Source organism: Monodon monoceros, unplaced genomic scaffold (genome assembly GCF_005190385.1).
Source record: "Monodon monoceros isolate NGI ecotype Baffin Bay Population unplaced genomic scaffold, NGI_Narwhal_1 Super_Scaffold_5, whole genome shotgun sequence".
NCBI classification, from domain to species: Eukaryota; Metazoa; Chordata; class Mammalia; order Artiodactyla; family Monodontidae; genus Monodon; species Monodon monoceros.
Window position 1 is genome coordinate 6,508,586 of NW_021703782.1, and position 25,644 is coordinate 6,534,229.

At 37.3% G+C, this 25,644-nt stretch overlaps 2 protein-coding genes across 8 annotated transcripts in view; one reads left to right on the forward strand and one right to left on the reverse strand.

Annotated features, from left to right (window-relative positions):
• Nucleotides 1–14,186, reverse strand: part of FBXO8 (F-box protein 8) — a 38,903-nt gene extending 24,717 nt beyond the window's left edge. Inside the window, exon 1 of the mRNA XM_029201399.1 lies at nt 13,926–14,186. The gene's annotated coding sequence lies outside the window, so the exon portion shown is untranslated. The remainder of the gene's footprint in view (nt 1–13,925) is intronic.
• A 276-nt stretch (nt 14,187–14,462) lies between these two features.
• The window catches only part of CEP44 (centrosomal protein 44), a 32,668-nt gene continuing 21,486 nt past the window's right edge, over nt 14,463–25,644 (forward strand). For all 7 annotated transcript variants that reach the window (XR_003790895.1, XM_029203981.1, XM_029203986.1 and 4 more), the window contains exons 1-6: nt 14,463–14,666; nt 16,106–16,214; nt 20,646–20,784; nt 23,367–23,514; nt 24,707–24,853; nt 25,235–25,357. Coding sequence is in view for 6 of the 7 variants with exons in the window: in XM_029203981.1 (XP_029059814.1) it covers nt 20,696–20,784; nt 23,367–23,514; nt 24,707–24,853; nt 25,235–25,357 (507 nt within the window). In the remaining variant the exon portion in view is untranslated. The remainder of the gene's footprint in view (nt 14,667–16,105; nt 16,215–20,645; nt 20,785–23,366; nt 23,515–24,706; nt 24,854–25,234; nt 25,358–25,644) is intronic.

The following is a 25,644-nucleotide window of genomic DNA, read 5'->3' on the forward strand; positions in this document are numbered from 1 at the left end:
GCCCTTTTAACCAAATTCCCAGATGCATAACAGCTGTGAAACAGGCTTTTCATTTAATTCTTGCCAGTCTGCTCTTAAGTTGTAGGCTGTAATAAAATGTAACATAGGCCCTGAAGTCTAATTCAGAAACCTTATAAATTAGACACGTAGGACTCCATGATAAAGAGCTCAGTAATGACTATTTGGTTCTGTTGCTGCTTTAAGTACAAATCATAATTTAGACTAATTTTCCAGTTCTTCTCCAGGAGCCCTATGGACTCCTCAGAGGTACCTGGGAAAAGGCAGGAGAAGGGATGGGAGTGCTCTAGCCTCTTCTCTCTCCACTTGACCTCCAACCAAAGTAGCTCTACATTTATCTCTTACAAATATCAGACTTCCTCATATACAAATATTTAGAAGACTATTGGCCTAGACTTTCTATTTCACTTGGTTTTGCAAATAAGTAACTTTTCCTGGGCAAATAAATTCACTGAGAAAAATGAAATCAGGAAGAGCTTTTAACTAACACAAATAATTATTTTCATGATCTCTTTTACAAACAAAATATTCTTGTTTTAAAAGCCCAAGTTGACTACTGGGACGTGCGTGTTTTAAAAATTTGGAGGAAGAAATGGATTTTTGTTCAAAATCATTAAACTAAATTTCATAGCGTGACCTAACCTTAAAATATGGTTTTGTTTTAATTGGCTGCTTACAACAAGGAGTAATAATCAAACAATAAAAAAGCAACCCCTCCCCAAGCCCACTGGTGACCAGAAATTCTGAAAATTATTAGGAATAATTTGAAAATTGAGTAGAATTTCAAAGAATGTCACCGAGTATTTTTTCAGTATTTAAAAGGGCATGTATATTTATTGAATTATTGTCTGTTAGTTGGATAATGGCCACTGTAACAGGCTACTTGTTGATTAAGACAGAAAAAACAGTCCAGGATAATTTTTCTCTCTTTGTCCTTACTGTGAACTGCTTGGAAATCCACAAGCTTAAGCTATAAAGAGATGCGGGAGGGAGGATACAGAGAGAAGGAACATATTAATAATCTTTAAATGTGGGGAAATTTGTTTTTGCAAAGAAACCACAAAAGGTAGTAACTTTTCCTCCCTATGACACATACTACCATAATGGTAGCAGTTCCTGAAGTAGTGGTTAAGCTATTAATAATTAAATTCTTATTTTCTATTAGAATGATTGAAATCCCAAACTGACAACACCAAATGCTGGCAAGGATGTGTGAATTCAAAATGGTACAGTCACTTTGGAAGACAGTTTGACAGTTTCTTACAAAAATAAACATACTTTTACCATATGGTCCAGCATTCATGCTCCTTGGTATCTACCCAAATAAGTTGGGAACTCATGTCCACACAAAAGCCTGCACACAAACCTGCAGCTTTAGTCATAATTACCAAAACTTATAAGCAATCAAGTTGTCCTTCAGCAGGTGAATGGATAATTTACTGTGGTACAACCAGACAATGGAATGTTTAGTGCTAGAAAGAAGTGAGCTATCAAGCCATGAAAAGATATGGAAGAAACTTAAGTGCATATTACTAAGTGAAAGCAGCCGATCTGAAAATGCTATGTCATATGTGATTCCAATTATAAGACATCCTAGAAAAGGCAAAACTACAGACAGTAAATTAACACAGAAAAAAATACAGAATATCAACAAAAATTTGTAAGGAGCTATAAGCTTCCTTAATGTTTAAATATGCTATGTCATGTTACAACGTAAGTACAACTTAATTTTGACACAAAAGACTCATAAACATTTTAAAATTTTTATCATAGCCATTTCTCTGTTTATCTTAGCAAGAAAATATCTAGAAATTGAATTGACTGCTAAGCTCACCCAGTGTATCTGTCATCATTTTAGATAATTATATTTATTCTTCTCTTTTGCATTTGCAGCACTAAAGGTAAATAATCAAACGTGGTGACTGATGTCTGAAGTCTCAAGATTTAAGGCATTTAGTATCAATTTTGTATGTACTTTCCCTACAACATCTTTCTAGTGACATATGGTTAGGCAGCTGTTATTACTCTCAGGGATGTTGCTAGGGGACACAGAATCAGGGTGATTTCCCTAGGCTCTGGACTTTAATGGGGATCACTTAAATAGAGCACTGGATAAAGTGATTCGGAGAGCATCCAGCAGGTAGAAAAGAGGTTAAGCCAACAGCCGGTTCTTGGGATTAAAAAAAGTTGATGGGGAGGGTGGAGGTTTGAGGCTTATCTACACGTGATTCAGACAAAGAAAACTGCATTTTCTATTCTTCTACTGCTAAATAAATATTCTTCTATTGCAAATTACCCTTGCAGGATGTCTTTTTCCCTTTAAATAGGTTCTTGATATGGAGCACGAACACAGTATGATAAATCACTTGAGAAGGATTACTATCATATATTTATCCTTCGGAGAAAGGAAAGGGTGTTGACAGTGTTCCACCCCACTCCCAGTCTTCCTTAGGGTAATAGTGGTGTGGAATGCGGACAGAACTGTCAGAAAAGTGATAAAACTCTCAAAAAGACAGGAGATCCACTACAGAAGCTGCGAAGCAAGTCACGGAGGGAGCATAGTGCTGTGGACTCTGAAGTTGAACAGACTTGAGTTCAAATCCTGACTTCACTGATGAGCACTTACAGGACCTTGGGGAATCTACTCGACTAGTCTAAGCTTTGGTTTCCTCATATTTAAGGTGATAATTTGCATATAATAGAGGGGTAATACATATAGCTCAGAGGGCTGTTGTATTAAACATTACATATAAAGTGCACTTCACAGCTAATAATAAAACGTTAGCTCATTTGTTTTGACAAAACCATATTTTCACAGAATGAAAATGATGAGCATTTCAGTAAAACTTATTGAATGATACTTCAATTATCACATAAAAAAAAGAAATCCATGAGTGAGTCTACACTGATGATCACTAAATATTACATGAAGAAAGGAAAGCTCTTCCTTATAGTAAAATTCTGAATAATGAGTTAGAAAAATCATCATTTAACTACCATCATAGAAAAACTAATTCTTAAGGCAAGAATTATCAGTGGGTGCTGAATCTGGAATTTGATAAAGAATGGAAGATTTACAGAGTCTCAAATATATTACTCATTAATTACAAAAAGAAATTAAGAAATCAGACAATATTTAACCAAGTGTTCAAACTTAACATTTACCAATAAGAGACAAACGGACATATATGCCTCTCTGGACATGATACCCTGAGAAGGATAGGACATATATGCCTCTCTGGACGTGATACCCTGAGAAGGATATAACAATTATACAGTACTCTGGCCAAAAATGTATAACCTTTATCTAATCATGAGGAGTATCAGAGAAACCCAAGAGTCTATAAATAATCTTTTTTTCCTTCAAAATTGCCAATGCTGTGAAGATAAAGAAAGGAATCATTCCAGATTAAAGGACACTGAAAAACATGACATCTAAATGCAGTGTGTGGACTGGATCTTAGCATGAAAAAAAAGTGCTAGAAAGGACATTATTGGGATAACTGAAAAACTAGACATATGGGCTGTAGATTGGATAAAAATACTTATATGAATGTCAACTTTTCTGAATTTGATAACCGTACAGCGGTTTTGTCAGAGTATATTCTTGTTCTTTAGGAAAAAAAACTGAATTATGAAGGCATAATGTATAAGACAGTCTCAAATGGTTCAGAAAAACAAACATCTGTCTCTATACAGAAAGAATGTTAACGCAATGTTGCAAAATGTTTAAAATTGGTGAATCTGGGTAAAAGGTACACACCAGTTATTTTTATTAATCGTACAACCTTTCTGTAAACAGAAATCTCCTGGTTGAGGAATCCAAGCATGTGAAATTTGAAAATAACTGAGTTTGATGTGCACTAAGTATAAGAATTACTGCCCTAAGACCTTAGCGTCATACAGACTGAAAACCATCACGGAGATAAATGCTCAGCATCACAGTTTAAGAGTAGCAGAGACCCCTGTCAAGGCAAACATCAAAATAGTAAGAATTATTCTTGCCAGTTGTGGTAGAAAATTTTCTTTTAAAGGCTGAAGAAGTATTTTTAAAGAAAGTAGGGGAAAAAAATACCCCTTTAACTTTGCATGTGCAGATTTAAGGCTTGGAATTCCTGGCTGCGTTCTCTCCTTTCATACATAATATTATGTGCACAATGTTTTTAACATAATATTTAATAATATAAATATTAAACCATAATATTGTTTTTGTACTATAAACCACAATTTATTTAGTACTTACTCTATGCCAAGCATTGTGGAAGTTTTAATACGTTATCTCATTTTTGTCCTCAAAACAACCTTCATAGGTAGATATTATTCTAATTTTATAGCTGAAGAAATAGTGACTCAGAGAGGTTAAGCAACTTTGCCCAAGATCTCAGAGCTGGCAAATGGAAAACTTAGGATTCCATCTCAGGTCTATCTGAGTCCAAAGGTTAGTCTTAACCACCAAACCTTATGCCCAGAACTGGCAAAGACGAGCCACCATCTGCTTCTTCATCACTAGCTCTCATCTCTTCTCCCTCTGTCACTGCTTATTACCTCCATGCTGCTCCCAGCTGCAGCCTCTCTTTAGGCTACTGTTCTTGTGGAAAGCACATACACTTTGACGTGAAAAAAGATCTGGTTCAGACTCCCACACAGAATCTGTTTAGCTTATAGTCTGTGGTACTCATTTTCCTCACTAGATAAACAGTGAATAAGTCTTATCCCATGGAACTTAAAGGGGTTAAGAGAACCTAAGCCATAGGGAATTTATCATAACAGGTAGTTTTGTAGTCACCACTCAGTCCCCTTTAAATGATAACTCTTATTTATTTTGGTTCTCCCATTTCAGAGTACACCTGGTTATTCTGGACCTAATGATCTGAGTAGTTATAATCCTGGTTCCAAATTCCATTAATTGAGGATCTGTGAATTCGGAGGTGCCATTTACCTTCGCTAGGAGAAAAAAATAACAGCTAGTAAATATATAAAGTTAGAAGAAACTAACTTTGCTTAGGCTGACACTCTTAGCTTGGCAAATAAGGTCAAGTATTTAGTTATCAGTCAGTGATAACAGAGATACCTTTTGGCATTTAAGTACTACCATCATCTTTAATCACTATAGACATGTTTCTAGAAATGAAAACTTTAAGACTTCATGGGAAGATTCAACATATCAGGAGTCCTTATGGCGGTATCACAAAATAAATCGATTAATAAGAAAGTTCTACTCTAGATCTTTATGACATCTTCACATCCCAGGAACTTGAATTATAAAGAGCTTTATGGATAGAGTGTCAATTTCTTGGATCTTTGAAATCAATGTTACAACTGTTGAGATCTATATTTTTAAAACATATTTCTTGATTATAAAATACGAATTAGGGGCTTCCCTGGTGATGCAGTGGTTAAGAATCTGCCTGCCAATGCAGGGGACACGGGTTCGATCCCTGGTCCGGGAAGATCCCACATGCCGCGGAGCAACGAAGCCTGTGAGCCACAACTACTGAGACTGCGCTCTAGAGCCCGCAAGCCGCAACTACTGAGCCTGTGTGCCACAACTACTGAAGCCCACGCGCCTAGAGCCCATGCTCCACAACAAGAGAAGCCACCACAATGAGAAGCCTGTGCACCACAACGAAGAGTAGCCCCCGCTGGTCGCAACTAGAGAAAGCCCACGCACAGCAACAAAGACCCAATGCAGTCAAAGATAAATAATAAATTAATTAATTAATTTTAAAAAATAAATAAAATAAAATACGAATTACTCAAACATATGTTCCTTAAGATGACAATAATTTTGGAACTCACCTATCATACTGTGCTTTATTATTGTTTATTAAAAGAAATAAAAATTTAAAAATATATACAGGTAGTCCTTGCCTTGTACAGTACCAAGCTAAATACTGGCTGACAGTTCCATGGGACTGTGCACAGCAAGGCCACAGTTCTAACACTCATGCATTTCAGTTTACATGGTACTGAGCAGAGTAAGAACTGCCTGTAAGTACTAAGATGGGGGACTAATTCAACACAATAGGCTACATGGAAAAATCCAATACCAAACACAGTGCCTTAGACCTACAAAGCACTCAGTAAATATTTGTTGACTGCAAGAATGGATGAATGGTAAACAATAAGAAAAACTGAATTAGATGAACCTCGACCTAAATATCACATCTTTCAAAAAATCATCAGAATGGATCATAGACTTAAATGTAAAGCATAAAAGAATAAAACTTTTAGAAAAATACAGAGAAGGAAATCTTAGGGATCTATGTCTAGGCAAAGAGAGTTCATCAAAAGTACAATCCATAAAAGTAAAAGTTGATAAAGTCGACCTCATCAATATTAAAACTTTTGCTCTTTGATAGCCCATGTGAAGACAAAAACACAAGCTACAGGCTGAGAGAAAATATTTCCAAACCACATATCTGACAAAGGACTAGTATCGAGAATATATAAACAATTTTCAAACTCAAAAGCAAAAAATCAAACAATTCAATTAAAAAATGAACATAATATTTACAATAGCCAGGACATGGAAGCAACCTAAGTGCCCATCGACAGATGAATGGATAAAGATGTGGCACATATATACAATGAAATATTACTCAGCCACAAAAAGAAACGAAATTGAGTTATTTGTAGTGAGGTGGATGGACCTAGAGTCTGTCATACAGAGTAAAGTAAGTCAGAAAGAGAAAAACAAATACCCTATGCTAACACATAATATATGGAATCTAAAAAAAAACCTAGGGGCAGGGCAGGAATAAAGATGCAGACATAGAAAATGGACTTGAGGACACGGATGAGGGGAAGGGTAAGCTGGGACGAAGTGAGAGAGTAGCATTGACATATATACACTACCAAACGTAAGGTAGATAGCTAGTGGGAAGCACCTGCGTAGCACAGGGAGATCAGCTCTGTGCTTTGTGTCCACCTAGAGGGGTGGGATAGGGAGGGAGGGAGGGAGACGTAAGAGGGAAGAGATATGCGGATATATGTATATGTATAACTGATTCACTTTGCTATACAGCAGAAACTAACATACCATTGTAAAGCAATTATACTCCCATAAAGATGTTAAAAAAGAAAAATTGAACATAAGACATGAACAGATATTTCGCCAAAGAGGACATACAAATGGTACACAACACATGATAGACATTCAGCATCATTACCCAGGAGGGAGGTGGGTGTAGTTATAAAAGGGCAGCACCAGGGATCCCGGTGGTGTTTGAACTGTTCAGTGTCTTGACTGTGGTGCTGGATATGTGAATCTGCACAGAATCTCATACACACAGATACACATTTGAGCAAAAATAAACTGGGGAATTCTGAATAAGATAGGTGCAATGTATTAATGTCAATATCCTGGTTGTGATAGTATATAATGGTTATGCAATATGTCACTGCCTAGGGAAACTAGGCAAAGTGTACAAGAGATCTCTTGGTATATTTCTTGCAACTGCATGTGTATCTACAATTAACTGGAAAAAAAAAAAGGACAGAGTATTGTACACTTAAAATGGGTGAATTTTACGGTATGTAAATGATACCATAATATAGTTTTTCAAAGAACTAGAGACTCTAATAAACACTCTAAAGAAGGTGACCAAGGACACAGCAAGCCTAGTGTCTATGACAAATAGTAACTATTTTAGATTTAAGGATACCCAACTAATTATTAAAAATCTATGACCTATGAATCACCTCTGACTTCGTGGAATGTACTGTATAGATTAAAAGAAGACAGAATCAAGGAATACGAATACTTAAGGATACAGATCTATAATAATGTTTTGACTATTTACCTAGGAAGTATCAATAATTGAGTAACAGTATAAATGCAAAAGGATTGATGTGTGCCTGTTACTTGGTCTAATAAAAAAAACCCCAGCATAAATGCAAAATACATTAAAGAAAATTGGTTTAACTACTCATTAAAAATCAAACTACATAAACTAATGTGATTTAATTTGGATTGCTTCAATTCCAATTTTATAATATTTCTGATTTGTGGGAATAATGATCCAATTTGGTAAAAATATTTTAAAAATCAGTAAGTTGTTTAATCTCCTTACTACTTAGATATCCTTGTTTCTATGAAAATAACAGCGACAATAATAATAGTACTTTTTTTACACATTGACCGGATAATTTAGAAGTCTGTATTTTTTAATCTAAGTATTTAGGCCTTTTGGTTTTTAAAATTAATATCTAGCTTTATTATGCTGAGACTAGAGAATGTGGGCTCTATGATGTGTGCTTGAGAGAAATGTGTAGGTTTTCTTCACACTGCTACTTTGGAGAGTGAATTTAAAGTTGGAGTTCCAGTTATGCCATACGCTGTATGACCTTAGATATTTCAAACGAGGTTTCTGATCTTCGGTTACCTACAAAATAGGGGAAATCACTCCTATCTATTTTACAGGATTGCTATAAGCCTTAACTGAGATAACATATATAAAAGCATCTTTTAATTGGCAAAGCAGTATGTACGCCCTGACTCATTTCCTTTTTTCTAATGCAAAAATCTGAGAAACAGCTATATTTTTCTGACATATTTTGGATGTACTTTTCTCATTTTTTAAAAAAGAAATACAGTGGTAGTCTAAACAAATCTGTTGTAACATAGCACAAAGGCACTTCCACTTAGGACGCAGCATAGATTAGATTAATTACCAAGCACTCTATCAAGTTAATTATTAACGTTTATGAGAACAATACTTTTCTGTTATTGTAATGTCTTGTTCTCTTTTCAAAAGAGTAGAGTATTTCCACAAAAGAATGATAGAGATTACTTTATTAATACCTGTTGGTATATCTAATATAAAATTATCTTTAAAATATATTAAACAGCTTTAATCAAAACATCCCTATGTAACAAGTTAAACATCAAATAAAGTACTATTCTAAAAGAACACACTGTACCACTGCTTTTAGCAATTTTATGGCACTAAGCATTCAAATAGCACATGCTGTGGAAACAAATATATGTAATAAAGAATGGATTATGCACCATTTAGATGGATGGATGACACGCAGTGGAAGATGGGAAGAACACAAAGCAGCCTGGAGGTCTCAGGAAAGCATTCTGCTTTAAACACTTTTGTCTGAAGCAAACGAGATTCCATAAAGTCTCTTCCTGAGCAAGCAGTGTTAAATCACGGGTTTAACATGAATGAGCTACTTTATGAGTGACATGAATGAGCTACTTTAAACACTCATTATAAATGGTTAGTTTTTTTCAATATTTCTTAAGTGTCTAAATAGTGGGGTTTACAAATAAGAAATTTCCTATCTCAGATAAAGATCTAAAATGTGTACCAAAAGAATTATCTCTAACATGCAAATTCTATTGCCTTAAAGATGAGGAAATTCACTCATTTATATCTTCTTAGAGATTTTCAATTTTTTTCCAATGAGAAAGTAACAACTAGATTTTTGGTTACTTTAGGTTTTAAAAATCTTTTTAAGTGTTATCATGTGATATTACTCAAAGGCATAAGAACATGGGAGATTCTATGAGAAAATATTTTATACATATATAACCAAATTGGCAGCCCAACATTTACTTCTCTACTTCCAAAAGAGCAGACCACCAAAGTAGTTTAGAACAGACTGAGTAGAGGGGAAAAAAAGAAAAGAAAAAAACCTGATAACCAATCACACTTCTAACATTGAAAGGCAACAACTGTAGAGAAATGAAGGAAGGGTAAGTCCACAAGGAGGCCTTTTTCAGGAAAAAAGGGAAATAGCTAAGTACTAAGAGGTCACAGGGTACATTAAAAACATAAAAAAACAAAACAAAACAAAAAAAACCAGTCATTAAATTTAAAGATCTGGTCCTGCAAGAGCAGTTTTTGCTACTAAAAAGCATACCATTGTAGGTTTTTTTTTTAATTCGAAAAAGATTTACAATATTACTTTGTTTTCTGAAGGTTTTTTCCTGTTCTTTGATTCTGTAATGAGTGTTACCAAATGGTATCTAAACAAATGTAAACATTAAGATGTCATTTAAAATGTAACCAAAAAGCAGAGAATTGGGGGCTTATTTAATTTCACTTATTTCTTCAGCTTCTTTTGCAAGAGATGTTCCACTGTCTGTTTTAACTTTCAAATAAAATAAATTTATTGAATTTCTCACTGGCATTATTTTTAATTACACTGATTCTTTAACTGCACTCTTTACTCAACCCAACTGCAATCAGCAGTGGTCATGGCAGCACATCCCAACCTACCTCCTCATGGCACACCACACTCCATGCCCACTGACTGCAAAGCCATTCCTATGAGAGTTGGGGAATTAAAAAACTAAACGATGTGTTTATTAATGCTACTGAACTGTACACTTAAAAATGGTTAAGATGGGGCTTCCCTGGTGGCGCAGTGGTTGAGAGTCCGCCTGCCGATGCAGGGGACATGGGTTCGTGCCCTAGTCCGGGAAGATCCCATATGCCACGGAGCGGCTGGGCCCCTCCGCAAAGGGAGAGGCCACAACAGTGAGAGGCCCACGTACTGCAAAAAAAAAAAAAAAAAGCTAAGATGGTAAATTTTATGTTATGTATATTTCACCATAATAAAAAAAATGGGAAAACAAAACAAAAACTGTAATTCTCACTGAATTGCTTTTACACAAATAAGACAAGGTATTAACATAAAATAAATATTGACAGGAGCCAATAGGAAAGTCAGAAGTGAGATGAGAAAACATCTAACAATGAAAACAGACTGACACAAAACATGAGCTTGATTCAGGCTCCTTCAACTAGTTGTGAGTAGAGGGCACAATACTCAAAGCCTCACTTTCCTCACTGGTAAAAAGCGGGTTTTGAACTTGATGATCCCTAAGTTCTCTTTTTGCTATAAAATTCTATGATCCTATAAAAATGAGAAAATCCTAAAAAATTAAAATAAAAGGAAGAGGTGATGGAGATGGACGTATGTGTGCCTGTGTATGTGTATTTAGCATCTGTCCTTTCCATCTCTTTCCCCCCATGTCCATGACTTCTACAAATCACTGCTCAGGATGAGCAGATAGGGGCTCTCCAAGCATGGCTCACTTGCTAAAATCTTGTTCCTTCTTTCAAATAGCTTATGAAATCCCCTGCAATCTGCTCTTGCAGGATACACAAACTGCTGATCACAGAGCTAAATTCCCAAACAGCCTAAACTTGAAAGCAAATATCTTTTCTCATCTCTATCTACATCACAAAAGCACTTGCCCTAAATAGAATATAAACTCATTCAAGTTTCACTGGAGAATCTATGTCAATAAATGTCAGTAAAACAAAACCACGAGAAAAAAATAAAGAAATGGAGAACATAAATTTCTAGAAGTGGATGTATTTCATTAAAGTTGTTTTCAAATAGTAAGTAAAATAATTCAATGGAAATGCAACGTGAGTTAATGTATAATTCATAGACTTCATGTTAATGATTTTGACACATTATCATAGGTCAGCCAATGGATTAGCCTCAGTTTCCAAATCTGAATCAATATGTAGGAAAAAAAAAGAGTTGTATCAAAACATAGCAGTTGGTTAAGTAATGAATGATAAAATCATAAATTTGAATGACTAATTTCAATGCTTTGTGATCAAAGAAAAGGTAATTTCTTGGTAATTCATGTTTTTGTAACGTGAAATAAGGAAAATAACTATCTTTTAATTTATACAATTCTAAGCACAATAAACACACAAAACATTCCCTGTTAAACTGATAATAAGTGTAATAAATTACAAGACATGGTTCAGCTTATCTAGTTATTACCATAAGATATTTTGTGAATGAAGTATTTCAACTGTGTTATTTTAGCAAGCACCTGTTTAAAATCTGGCAGACATCTAAGGGGCCAAAACTAAATTTAGCAGACATCTAAGGACCCAAAACTACACTAGTTAATTGGTTGTAACCTACTATAAATGAACTATGTTAACCTGATAGGGAGTACCTATTTAAAAGCCAAATCTACAATTTGAGGATTGACACAGTCGGCTGGCGTTAAGCACCTGAGGTATAAAAGATGACAACATCTTTCAAACCTGGAAGAAGCATAGGCAATTTTACAGTGGGTCAAGGCCAAAACAGTGTCACAATAAACCGGGAAGACCGTACCTTTCATTTCCAATAAGCTCATTTGGTTCACTGACAAAAGCTGTGCTGGTGATGTGCGCCCAGGTAATGCTGAAAGAAGGTGGTACCTGACATCTAATAATGCTTAAAAACAAACACACAAACATATTTCTGTTCTCAGACAGACCTCTCCCACCCGTTTGCTCTCATACCAACATAGAGACGGCCACATTCTTTCTACACTAGAAAGGCTTACCTCTAGCCTTTCCTAACTTCTTTCCACCTTTAAAGCTATCTTTGCTCATGTTTATTTTGAAACCATTTCAACCATATAAAATGGCAATGGGTAAGGAATACACAGTCTCCAGTTGTGATATGCTCTATTCACGTACACCTTAAAAACACAAACCTTCCTCTCACACATGTCATTCCTCAAGCAAAGCTTTCCAAGAAAAATAATAAGCCTCTCTTCAGGCATTTAGCAGAAAAAAAAGACAACCTCCCCCAGAAAAAAAAAAAAAAAACAACTTTCCAAGAAATAAAATCCATGTATAAGTTTGTCTATTTCATTACAATCAGGCATATTTTTGCTCAGTTATTTCTATCTATTAACTCCTAAAAGTTATTAGCCAGGGTGTCTGTGTTAGGTCGCCTCTAAGATGGCTCCCATAGGCCCTTGCGTCTTGGGACTCACGCCCTTGTGTAATCCTCTCCACAGTGACTGAGTTGGATTTATTGACTCCTATCAACAGAATATGACAGTAGTGATGGGATGCCACTTCTGAGATTAGCTTATAGAAGACTAGAGAGAGTCTTGGGTGCTCTCTCTTGGATTGCTCACTTGAGCGAAAGTCAGCTGCCATACTGTATACAGTATCTCAGACAAACTGTCAAGTTAACTGGATAAAAATGGCGAGTTTCCTACTCAACCCGAAAAGAGAATAAAATTTATTCTTAATTCTGATATCTGCTCAAGTTTGTGAACCATTTTCTTAGAGGGTAAAAATTCTCCCTACCCCAGAAATATGGTCACCAGCTGCAACATTAAAAAAAATATGTAAAGCTGAAATGGAAAACATAAATTAGCTTCACTTTGAAGTAATAAATGTCATAATCTATTGATATGGAAATACCTGGGATCCTTGAAAATAAAGACTCCACTTGTTAAAAGAAGTAGATTCAATTATTATATTACTAAATACATACAGAACCTAAAAATAAAACAAAACCCTTAAACGACTGAGGATTGGGACCATTTGTGATTTCACCCAATTTTAATAATAATTGAGCACCATATAAGAAACTAGAGCCTAGTCACAGAGAAACAAGCAAGAGACAAGTTAAGAATCTGCCGAGTTTATAACCAAAGTTTAACAGCTGAAGCAACTGGCAATCCATCGTGACCTTAACTGGATGTGTTTGCATTCATGTTACTGTAAAAAGTATGTTAAGAGCCAAAAACTCTGCCTATGCACCAAAAACACATTCTACTTGGAAAGCAACACCTGGGCTAGAAGAGCGTAACCTCTGCTGTTTCCCGGCTTTATTTCAGAGTGAAGCCGGGTCCTACCTGGGGTCCCAAGTTGACCTAGGGGTCCCCAGTGACCCAGGAACGCAAGGAGCACACCTACTCCCGCCTCCTGACACGGATTCCTCATTTTAATTAGCCAACTCCGCTGTCACTCAAGGTGCTTCGCACAGCCATTGGCCCCAAAGTCTCGCTGGTTGGCAAGTTTCTGCCAACTGGAGCACCGATGGTCATCATTTCCGAGAAGAAAAGTAGGGGTGTACAGGGAAGAGAGGCAAGAACTCTGAAATATCTAGGGGGACACCCTTACCTGAGCGACCTGCGATTCCCCACCGCCGCCGCGACGAATCGGCCTCTGGGCGGGGGCTTTCAGCCAAAAAGAAAATGGCTCAGCCGGGAAGGGGTGCCCAGGCCATGGAGTAGCCGGTTCAAACTTTATTTGTTCACGCTGGTGAAGGTGAGGTCGGGGAGAATCCCAGAAACAGCACCTGATCCCTCCGAACTCAGCGTGCCCCAGGCTGCAGCAGCCTGAGCGGCCGACTCTCCGAGTTTTGACGTTTCCTATTGTTGCCGGAAGTGACGTCCGTATTCGGGGGCGCTTCAAGAAGAAGTATTTTTATCCCCTCGATCTACGATTCGCCACAGAGTCCCGGTCTCTCACTTCGCAGTCCGAGCCCCTGTGAGCCTCAGAACCGGGCAGACTTCGAATCTGCACCTTGGGATCGGACTGGACAGGAAAGACTCTCGGCAGGGTCAGTCTTTACAGGGCTCTGTACGAACGTGCTGTGGAATCTGCAGCGGGGAATCCAGGAGCGCAGGGGAGCCGGCAGCTTGGAAGGTCCTGCCGCGGTGCGTGGCGGGCTTCCACCCGCTGCTCAGAATACAAACGGTCGGCGGGAGAAGCGCGTCCCGGCGTCGGCGTCGGGCCGCAGGGAGTCGTTGCTGGAGGCTGGCCTCCCGGGGCTCTGGGATTGCACATGCTACCACCTCCTCTGCCCGTTGTGCGGGGCCGGAGGCCTTTGGAGCCCGTTCGTTGCTCGGCCGCTGCTGGGTGAGCGCGGGGGGTGCAGGCGGGGCTGCGCCCCGGGATGGGCCGGGGTCGCCTCTCTCCGCTGCCCTAACCGAGGCCCCGGCTGGGGCGAGTGACCAGGGCTGCCTTTTCATCCTTTTAAATCAAGTGCAGGGGAGGAGAGCGCTAGACGTGCCTTGCCCATGAACCCGACTGGGATATCCTTTTGATAACGAAGAAATGGGAAGAGCTCATCTTCTCAGATCAGGTTGTAACTTAGGGTGGGAAGTCCTAGACGGACCGATTCCTGCTGTTGGAGCCTCTGAGCTGAGGGGCAGTCCGGCTCCTCGGAAATACTGATGAGAAGGAAGAGCTGAGAATAGTTGATGTTTTCCTTGCTTTACATTTCCCTAGTGTTTCAGTGTTTCTCCACTTTCCTACAGGACTATAGCTTTTTCCCTTACCGTAAAAAAAAATCAATCTTGAAATTTGGATTCCGGAATTAGGGCTGTAGTAGACTGTTTTTCTAAAATTATCCACAAACCTTTTAACGGTTTTATATATGAACACAGCAATCCTACAGAGTTATATACTTGACCCTTACTCCCCGTTTTCCCCAATTTTCTCCTCTATTTTTTTTTTTTTTTTTTTTGCTGTACGCGGGCCTCTCACTGTTGTGGCCTCTCCCGTTGCGGAGCACAGGCTCCGGACGCGCAGGCTCAGCGGCCATGGCTCACGGGCCCAGCCGCTCCGCAGCATGTGGGATCTTCCCGGACCGGGGCACGAACCCGTGTCCCCTGCATCGGCAGGCGGACTCTCAACCACCGCGCCACCAGGGAAGTCCTCTCCTCTATTTTTGATAGATAATATTTACCGTTATGAGCTGTCACAAACTCTTAGCCCTCGACCGTCATCTTTACACCAGTCGGTGTAGTTGCTTCATTCTGAACAAAAATCACTGAGTTCAATGGCATTCCATTGGGAGGCATCATTTATGGCCTCTAACAACGGTGAGATTCAACTAGATTAAAAATCTTAAAAATGCTATTTTATACCATTTCCACGATGTCTCCTGTAATAAATTCAGTGGGGCAGACCTAACTAGTAGCAGAGAACTCTCTGAGGAAGCTAGGAAGCAATATGAGACCATCTTAATGGTTGAATCTGTGCTACAAGCTGAGTGATATATGCTTTTGTCTTTTAATTTCTTTTTATAAGGGTTATAAAGCGAAAATGTTAAGCGATTTCTTAAAAAGTTACTTTTCATGTCTGAAACTACTATGTTTAAATGTGCACAAGTCCTAAATTGGCTTTTTTTTAATATCTTAATTTCTAGGGTTTTTTTCTGTTTTATAATAGAAAAGTAAAGCCTTTCATGAAAGTGTAGAGCAGTAGCTGTAATTTTTTCTATAATACTCAAAAATATTTTAACCCCTTTGTTTTTTTCTATCCTGTTTATCACTTGTCTCCTTCACCTGCAGATCCCAGCTGTACCTGTATCTTACTCTTCTTCAAAATATTTATTCTGCTGGTACTGAAGAGGATGTGTTCCAGGGACATACTTTGTTGTCAGAAATTCCATTACCAAAGGTAGAAATAATGAGACGTTGGTATATGTTACAGGACTTCAGAGAAAGGAAGGACGGAAAGATACCTTAAAGTGTTAAATAAAACAAAAATTCCATGTACCGCAAAGATGGAACATACATCTGAAAGGATTAAAGGAAGTCTGTGGGAAGAGATAAAATTTATATTAAAATTATAGAATGTCTTAGGAGAAAAGGTCCCCCTAGAAGAATTGTGTTACGATACGTGGGTCTGGAACTTAAAACGAGCTAACACCTACTATATTGGCCAGGGGCAACACCCAAGAATATATATTTTTTGCATTCAACAGCCAGATTAGTTCCCACTTTGTCTTTCCCAGGAAAATAAAGACTGGTCTTGGGAAGTCATCTTCAACCGCTTCCATATGCACATAAATCCCCCAGTCATCCTAAAAGATGTTAAAGAAGGTTTACCCTTCTTGGCCAATATATTGTAGAATGTGATTTTTAGGATCACTTCCTCTTTTCTCTAGTTCCCTCCCATTTGACACTACTTGAAATTCCCTCTGCCTAAAAATGTGTTTAGTTGAAGTAATTGGTTGGCTGAAAAATATTGACTAAAACCCACGTGTGAGCATTTAAAAGTATATTCAATAACGTGTTCTTTACCGTGTTGATAAAGGAGAGGAAGCTTGGAACAGGAATATTCTATGTTCTTTAAGAGGAGGAAAGGGTACAGAGCTGGGTGGCCAGTGGCTTAAAATAGAAAGCTTACTAAATTTAGGATTTTGCGAATTGCTAGCCCACCTCTGGTTATGTGTAGACATAGGGAAGGTGTGTAAGAAGGTGATTTGTATCCTAGGCAGCTGCTGGGATGTTGACTAGGGGGAAATGACCGTACTAACTCTACTTCACCTGATTTATGTGTTGTTCTGTTTTGTTTTTAATGTCAGTGACCTATTTTTCTATTTGTCTTATATTTTACATGTAGATTTTCAACAACATACCTGGAATTAATTATTGAAGGATGTGAGGTACCCTTTACATCAAGGGGTCAGGATTTATTTATCCCATTTGGATATTCAGTTGACACAGTACCATTTATTGAAAAAGACCATCCATTTTTCCAGGGCTACTCTGCATCAACTTTGTCATAAGTCTAGTGTCATTGTATGCATGGTCTATTTCTGTACGTTATTCCATTCCATTGTTCTGTTTGTAGATATTTTCAATAATTCTAAATTTAACTTTATACTGAGTCTCATTATCCAGTGGTTGAATTTTCCAATTTTGATCTTCTTCAGCATTGTGTTATTTATTGTTTATCTTTTGCATATCTATGCAAAGTTTGGAATCAGCTTGTCAATTTCCACCTTTAAAAAACTGCAGGGAGTTTTGGGGAGGGATGGCATGGAGGGAATACATTGAATTATGGATCGACTTACTGAGTCTTTAAATCCTTGCTCAAGATGTAGACCTCTTATTTAGGGCTTCTTTAATTTATCTCAGTGAAGTTTTCTGGATTTTTTGTTTTGAGGTCTTACAGATCCGTTTTAGATTTATTCACATGTTTATGATATTGGAGGCTAGTGAATTATTTACACATATTTTTTTAACATATTTAAACATAATTTAGAAATTATTTGGGTAGTACAGAGAAATAACAATTGATACTTGTATATTGGCCTGCTATCCAGCAGCCGTGCTAAATCCATTTGATTTCTTTTGGATTTTTTCAAATACAATTATGTTGTCTGTGACTAATGACATTTTTATTTCTTCCTTTTTAGTCTTTATTCCTTTTATTTCTTTTTCTTGTATTTTTGTACTGTCTAAGACCTCTAGTACAGTATTGAATAGAAATGGTGAGAGTGGATAAGCTTGCCTTTTCCCAGTCTCAGGAAGAAAGCTTTCAATATTTCACCTTTACATATGATGTTTGCAGTAAACTTTTTGTAGGTATCCTGCAGATAACTGCAGGCAGTTCCCTTCTATTCCTAACGTCCTAAGAATTATATCCTAAATGTTGAATTTTATCAAATGCCTGAGTTTGCTGTTTTTACTGTTCAAATTGTTTCAGCTTTGACCACTGGAAGCTGTTTCCTTTGGTTCCTGTGTCCCTATGACATACGTGTGGGATTGGTTTGTTTGTTTTGTGTGTAAGTTCTTACTTTCTAGAATTATATAATGCCTCAGGCTCATCTCATATATTTCCTGGCCCAGTCCTAGAATTGGCCATTTCTCCAGGAATCCAGCATTACACATATTCTGCATCTATATTAAGCTAAACATGAGTTCATACTTGCATGTCTAACTAAACCATGACGCGTGGCTCATTCCAATCTCGTCCCCTTGCTTATCTGTAAATTCCCACTCCAGCAGTGCGAATCCTGGCTTCTACTATTTAGCCATCCATTTGCTTAATTGTTCAATTCCAGCATATATGTGGAATTAACTCATATGTACATGGGAAACAACTTTATACACTGGAGTACAGTGTTTCTGTGCAGCTCATTTTGCCTTTAGTCTCACAGGCTCCACTCATTCCCAAAGTTACTTAGCAGCTTTTCCATCCACCCCCTCTGTGAGGTAGCTTTGCACATTACCTGTATGTGACCCTCCCTCTTACCTCTGAATCCTTGCAGCCGTGATCTCTGTAGTTTTTATTGTCTCTACAGTTTTGCCTTTTCCAGAATATCATAAAATGGAAACCAAACAATATGTACCCTTTTCAGACTGGTTCCTTTTACTTAGCAATATGCATTAAGGTTCATTCGTGTCTTTTTGTGGCTTCATAGCTCTTTCTTTATTGCTGAATAATGTCCTATTGCATGGATGTGTTAATTTTTTAAACTCATTTGGCTATTGAAGGACATCCTGACTGCTTACAGTTTTGGGTGATTAGGAGCAGAGCTGCTGTAAACATTTGCATGCAGGATCTTGTATGTGCATTAAATTTTCAAGTCACTTGGGTAAATAACTCTAAGCACGATTGCTGATTGTATGGTGTTTAGCCTTGTAAGAGTCTGCCAAACTGTCTTCCAAAATGGCTATGCGATTTGCATTCCCACCCACCAAAAATGAGAGTTCCTGTTGCTCCATATGCTCATAAGCATTTGGTACTGTCAGTTTTTTGGATTCTAACCATTGTGATAGATATGCAGTGGTATCATTTTTTAAATTTGTAATTACTTAAAGACATTCGATGTTGAGCATCTTATATGCTTACTTGCCATCTGTGTATCTTCTTTAATGAGATTTTCAGATATTTTGCCCATTTTTAAATTGGCTTGTTTGTTTTCTTACTCTTACATTTAAGAAATCTTTGTATACTTTGGAAACAAGTCTTTTATCCAGTATGTGTTTTATGAATATTCTGTCTGCAGCCTGTCTTTTCATTTTCTTAACAGTGTATTTTGTAGAACAGAAGTTTAATCTTAATGAATTCCAAGTCAATTTTTTTATGGGTTGTGCTGATATTTTCTAAAAACTCATTGCTAAACCTGAGGAATCAGAGGTAGTTGCCTATAGCTGAGCAAGTTACATGTGTCTGGGGGTGGTGGGTGGGAGGGGAAGCAGAGGGAAAGTAAAAGTCTAGGGTTTAGCAGCTTCTTATACGGACTTTCAAATAATCGTTCTTATTTCAAGGCCATGGCCTTACCCTTCAGCCTTTCAGAAGTATCAGGTCCCCTCATTTCTGAACCTGTTGCTGTTGTTGGCTTCCTCCTAAACAGGAGGATGGGATTGACCTACCTTTGCTCTGCTAGGTTGGTTATCACCCATCCATCCATTTTCCATCTTCCAAAATTTTGTTGACACATCCTTTGTCATGTGGAATCCCCTCTAGTTTTCTTTACCCTGATGAGTATATATGGTTTCTAATCATTTACTTTCATTTTAGTGGTGTTTAGAAAAGGGAATGAAGGTAACATGCATTTAACCAGCTGCCATATTTAACCAGCTGAATTCTGAATTTAACTTATCTATTTTTATTTTTTAAGCAAACGATCTGATTTACAACTATGTAAGTTCAGAACCCTGGGAATACTGACCAAATCTGTGCTAAATTTCTTTGTCTCCATTTCTTACTGATTTTTATTATGTACCCTTTATAAGCATCCACAATACTCATTGATGGAGATTATTTTAGGGTGATATGTCTTCCCAAATTGTACTTTGTTGTACCATTAAGTATTTGGGAGAGTGTCATATAATATCAGACACACTGTTAGAAGATGAACATAAGGCAAACTTATTTTTTTAGTGAAAAAATATTGAGGGGGGAAAAGTGCACCTGATATTCAGGAATATATGGAAGGTACAAGACAGTACTACACCAGTAGGGAAGATGAATTAGGGGAGAAATAGCTAAGATAAATATGGTAAGTGTGTACGAGATTGAACAAAAGAGATTAGAGAAGCTTCAAAGATACAAAGAGTTGAGCAGTGTTTTATGGATTTTTTTTTTTTTTAGGTGAAAATTTAGATAATTTCCAAAGCTGGAGCTGAATCGAATGTTAAATAATGGCAACAGGTGACTTAAAAAGAAGCTTACGGAACCTAGAACAAGTGCTTCGCTTGCTGAATTATCCTAGAGAGGTGGATTGTTTAGGGTGAGCTACAATATCAAACTTCTTTGTATTATTTTCAGTAATGATGTGAGGTAATGCTTGACATGAGGGGAGTATCTAAATAAAAATCTGGATTTTATCTGGGTCCTTTAAATTTTTTCCTTGAAATGACTAAGAGATTTTTAGAAAGCAGTCAGGAGTTTGTTTCTAAGTAGGAATTAATGAAAAATTCCAACTCAGGAGATTTAAAACAACTTTTAGAAGTAGAAGCACAATATTGTTAGAATCAGGTGTGGTCTCTATACAACGTTTAATCTCACGGAAGTGTAATGGATTTCATTAGTTCTGTAATTTACCACCCTCTCACACTTAGTTGGGTGGTATTCCTTTTTGATTCGGGAGATTCTAGTTAATAGATTTCTTATGACAATTTATACCATGCTTGAAGATTGTTATTAAGCTATCTCACTTAAACCTTTTGCTTTAGTTTCCACTTTCCAAATGTGACTTACTCGCCTTTGTAGAATGTCACAAGGTACATTTCTTCTCTAATTCTGCCAACCTAATACGGTACTCCCATCATCCTCTTATCGTTTAATACCTCTTTTTCTTCCTCCCTGGGATGGCTGACTGGTTAAATGTTTCCCCCCACTAGAATGCAGCCTGACATCTGGGGCTTTTTGTTTAGTTCACTGCAGCCCCCCACATCTAGAACTGCCTGGCACATCTTAGAAGCTAATTAGACATTTATTCAATGACCGTGTCGAGGGACAAGTCCAGATTAGGCATATGTTCAAGAAGTGAGGGAAACTGGGTTGGTTTAACCCAGTAGAATCCTAGATAGTCTTGTAAACTAGGGAAAGCTAACCAAGAGAAGGCTGCAAGTGAATGGATACTGAGGAGACTAGGGAAGGTTTAGCTCTGATGACTGTTATTACGAGCATCATATGTGAGGAGCAGAAGGCATTCCCTAGTCTGCTCCCACAGTGTGTACCAGTCATATACTGGTTCCTCAAAACAGGGAAATCTCTACTATCCAGACTGGCAGGGGCTGAGTCAGTTTGAGTAGCCAAGTTTTCTTCTTCCCACTTTAAGTATTAACATTTTAACAGACATTTTGGTTAGGAATAATTCTAAAATATACTGATGATTCTCCTGTCTTCTGAATACAGCATTCAAACATTTGATTTTCTTATTGACCCGAGTATCATTAAGAACAAGTTTAGATTATCTTATAAGACAGTAATGTCTGCAGGGTTTATTGAGACGGGTAGTGCTACTTGCTGCTGCTTCAGGTTGCGCTCCCCGATCCGACATGCACACATACACGTACAGATACACACTCCGCGTATTTTGATTCTGTATACTTTTTGCCATTTTAAAATTTTTTCCTGACATCTGCTGTTTTTCGTGTTGGCCTGTCAATTTATAATGTCTGTTGCTCTTACTGTTTCTAGTCTAAGTCCTTAGAAACTAGGTAACCAAGATTTTTGAGATTGTTTAACTTAAGAGGTATTAAATGCAGACCTGGCTGTTTTCTATTCATAATGTGGATAAAATGGACACATTTTGCTCTAAAAAAGTACTTTTTCCGTTCCTGTTTTGAACTGTCTTACAGAGAGACAAGGTTGCTAGAGCAGTTTTCTCATTGGGTAAATTATAATTTTACCCACGAACATAAAAGAGAAACAATTTATGTTTGTCCTGCAAAAAACAAAATATAATCTTATCATATTTGTTCTCTGCCTTATTGAAAAAAATTGGGCAGGGATGGGGAGATTTATGTATGTGTTTGAATTTTGTGGAAAACAAATGTTCTAAGTAAGTACATTATCGCATCAGTTGAACAAATACTTTCTGTGCCTTGTTGTGAGAGAATCAGTGAAGGTACTTCTTGAGAAACAAGATCTGTGTGTGGAGACAGTTAGACAACAGTACAAGGCAGAGCATCAGGTGTCAGACCCTGAACACCTGGGGAGTCGTTCTGAGCGAGATCCTTGTGGATCAGAAAGATGGCTTCATGGGAGGCTTGAGATTTGACTGATGATTCACAAAGAATGAATGACAGATAACAGAAGAGTAGGATACCTTTCTGGGCTGGAGGAATTAGCGTAAGCTAATAAGGTAGATTCCAAATGGGCCTGATGTCAGGGGAAGATAGTAAACTGGTCAGCCTGGTCACAGTTGATAGCTTTTCCAGCCCTGTTTTCCTCATCTGTAGCTTAGAATTCCTAATATTTTCCCTCTGCAGCTTTGTGATAAAGAGCAAGTGAGGTAATGTGAGAAGTGTTTGCAAAACCGTAAAGCCTACTTGTGTACTGTAAGACCGTACGTTTGCTTTATTAGTAGGAGAAAATGGACTAGATCGAGTAAGGCTAAGCTTTGGAAAATCAATAAATACTGTGGTAAATAGATTGTTGGTACTAAAGAGTTTTTGTTTCATAGTTAATTTGCCTACACTGGTTTAGAGTAGGGGATGGAATCTAAAGGGTCTTGTGCATCACCTAATTATTATGGCTATTGTGTTAAATTATGAGTTTTTGACAGCATTTCTTTTATTTCCCTGATTATCCAACTTTGTGGCATTAAGCTTATTAAAAATCTTTTTCTGTTTTTCCTAACAGTTTGGTAAAGGGAGACACAGCAGCCTCTCTGCCCATCATCAGCTATTCCCTTACCTCATATTCACCTTATGTAGCAGAACTTCTGGTGGACTCCAATGTAGAGCTCATAGCAAAGAATGACTTACGCTTCATAGATACTGTCTACAAGGTATTTTGAATTTATGAAACAATAATTCTTTTAGAAGTCATTGAATGGTTTTCTTAAGATTAATGTTATTATAACTCAAATATATGCCACATACATAGTTGACAGAGTATTTTCAGATGCATTTATCTCCTGTAAATGCAGTCCCTGTTATAATCAAGATGCTATTCAGGTTTGCTGTATGTGTCATACTCTAATGAATATGAGGACTGTTAATTGTCATTGGTTATCATTTGCCTTTTTTAGATCAAATTTTAGTAAAATTTGGTATACTGGCAGAAGTTAGAGAGAAATGTGGTTTTAGTGAGTAAAGTTTGTGGTTCAGAAAATTGTGAGTTAATTTAGTTGTTTATAAGAAGGGACTACAACTTATGTTGGAACAACTTGTGTTCCTTGAGATCTGAAACCATGTCTTATTATCTACTCTAGTACCTGCACTTGTACTATATGTATCCTGAACTTAATCTCATGTTTGATTTTTCAGAACCCTACTTTGTATCATTAATTTTTGCTCACGTACTGTGTTTTTCTTAACCTTTTTAAAAAAATAGTAAAGCCCATTTATCAAATCAAATCTTGATTTTTTTCTTTTTTAGGTAGAGTTTGATGAAATGGTAGCCTTTAAATATAGTCTCTGTTTAATCTTCCCTTTCTTTGTCTCTCACCCCAGAAAGCTTCCATGGAAGCCTGAGAGGCACTTCTAGGAAATCCCAGGGTCCACAGAGTAGGTTTTGAAAATTACTGGTTTAATCTGTATCTCTCATTTTATGCATGAGAAATCGAAACTCAGTAGCCTACCAACTTGTCTAAAAATCAAGTCATGATTTCTATAAACAAATAGAACTGTGGTTTTCTGATATCTGCTATAGTAATCTTGTTCAGCAAGCTAAGGAGTTTTTTTTTTTTTTTAGTACCTATGAGGATATTTGAACTTTTTATATCTTTTTTCATCTCTCTGGACAGCTATCTATCCTCTGGTACATCCCTAGCTAACTGTTTCCTACCTGTTCTCCTACCTGGTCAGGACTCACAGCACCCCTACAGGTTTCTTTAGCGCCCTATACATAATGGCTTAATCCTCCCCTCTCGCCTCTCAAAAATGGCAGTATATCCCTGACCAGGTGGTCATTTATAATTTTGGATTTTTGAAAGAAATTGCTCCCAATTATTTCATTGATCTGTTTGCTCTTTACAGCTTCTTCGTGATCAATTTAATTATAAACCAATCTTGACAAAAAAGCAGTTTCTCCAATGTGGATTTGCAGAATGGAAAATCCAAATTATATGTGATATTTTGAATTGTGTGATGAAAAAGCACAAGGAGTTGAGTGGTCTTGAGAAGGTAATTTTATTAATAGATTTTAACTTAGGCTAAGTTGCTATATTTTAATGTTAAAAAGTCAATACCCTAGTCAGCAAATTAATGCATAGTGCAATTACTGCACTGTTGACAGGTCTGGGTAACCTTACAATGCCTGATGTTTGCTTTAAATACTAGTGACTTGTTTTTGCACATTTGTGACTTGGAGCTACTAGTCCTAAACTAATAGTTCAAACATAATACATTTCCATCACTTTGTAGTTTTCAAGAGACGTGTAGTCTCATTAGACTCGGCATTATTTGGCAGTGACATTTCATATGAAAATTTAAGTGATAGAGGAATTTAATATATACATCATGCTTTCCCACATAATTTATGACATCTTAATACCTTTTTTTTAGGCTCCATCACAACAAAGAAAAAAAATCAGTTCTGCTAAGTCAGAACCTTGTTCAAGCGCTGAGAAGACATCAACTGAACCTGTGGGCATTGACGTCACTGGCAGGTTTATGACTTCGGGAAAGGTGGGAAAATACAAAGAGAATGCGTCGTGTAGTGTTAAGAGTTACCTACCTAGTCAATCCAACGTATAAGGTTCACTTTTCTGACTAGCATCTGGTAAAACATTCTGCTTAGACATTAGAGTGTAAGGATTTTTAACAGTGCATATCACATATTATCTGGGAACATTCCTAAAGTTATAAGAAGAGGGTAGAAACGTACAACTGAACAGCCTTTCTCTTTATATTTCTAATCTTTAGTTCTGCCTCTTGCGATCATGAACATTTGCACTTAATTACGTATCTAGTCT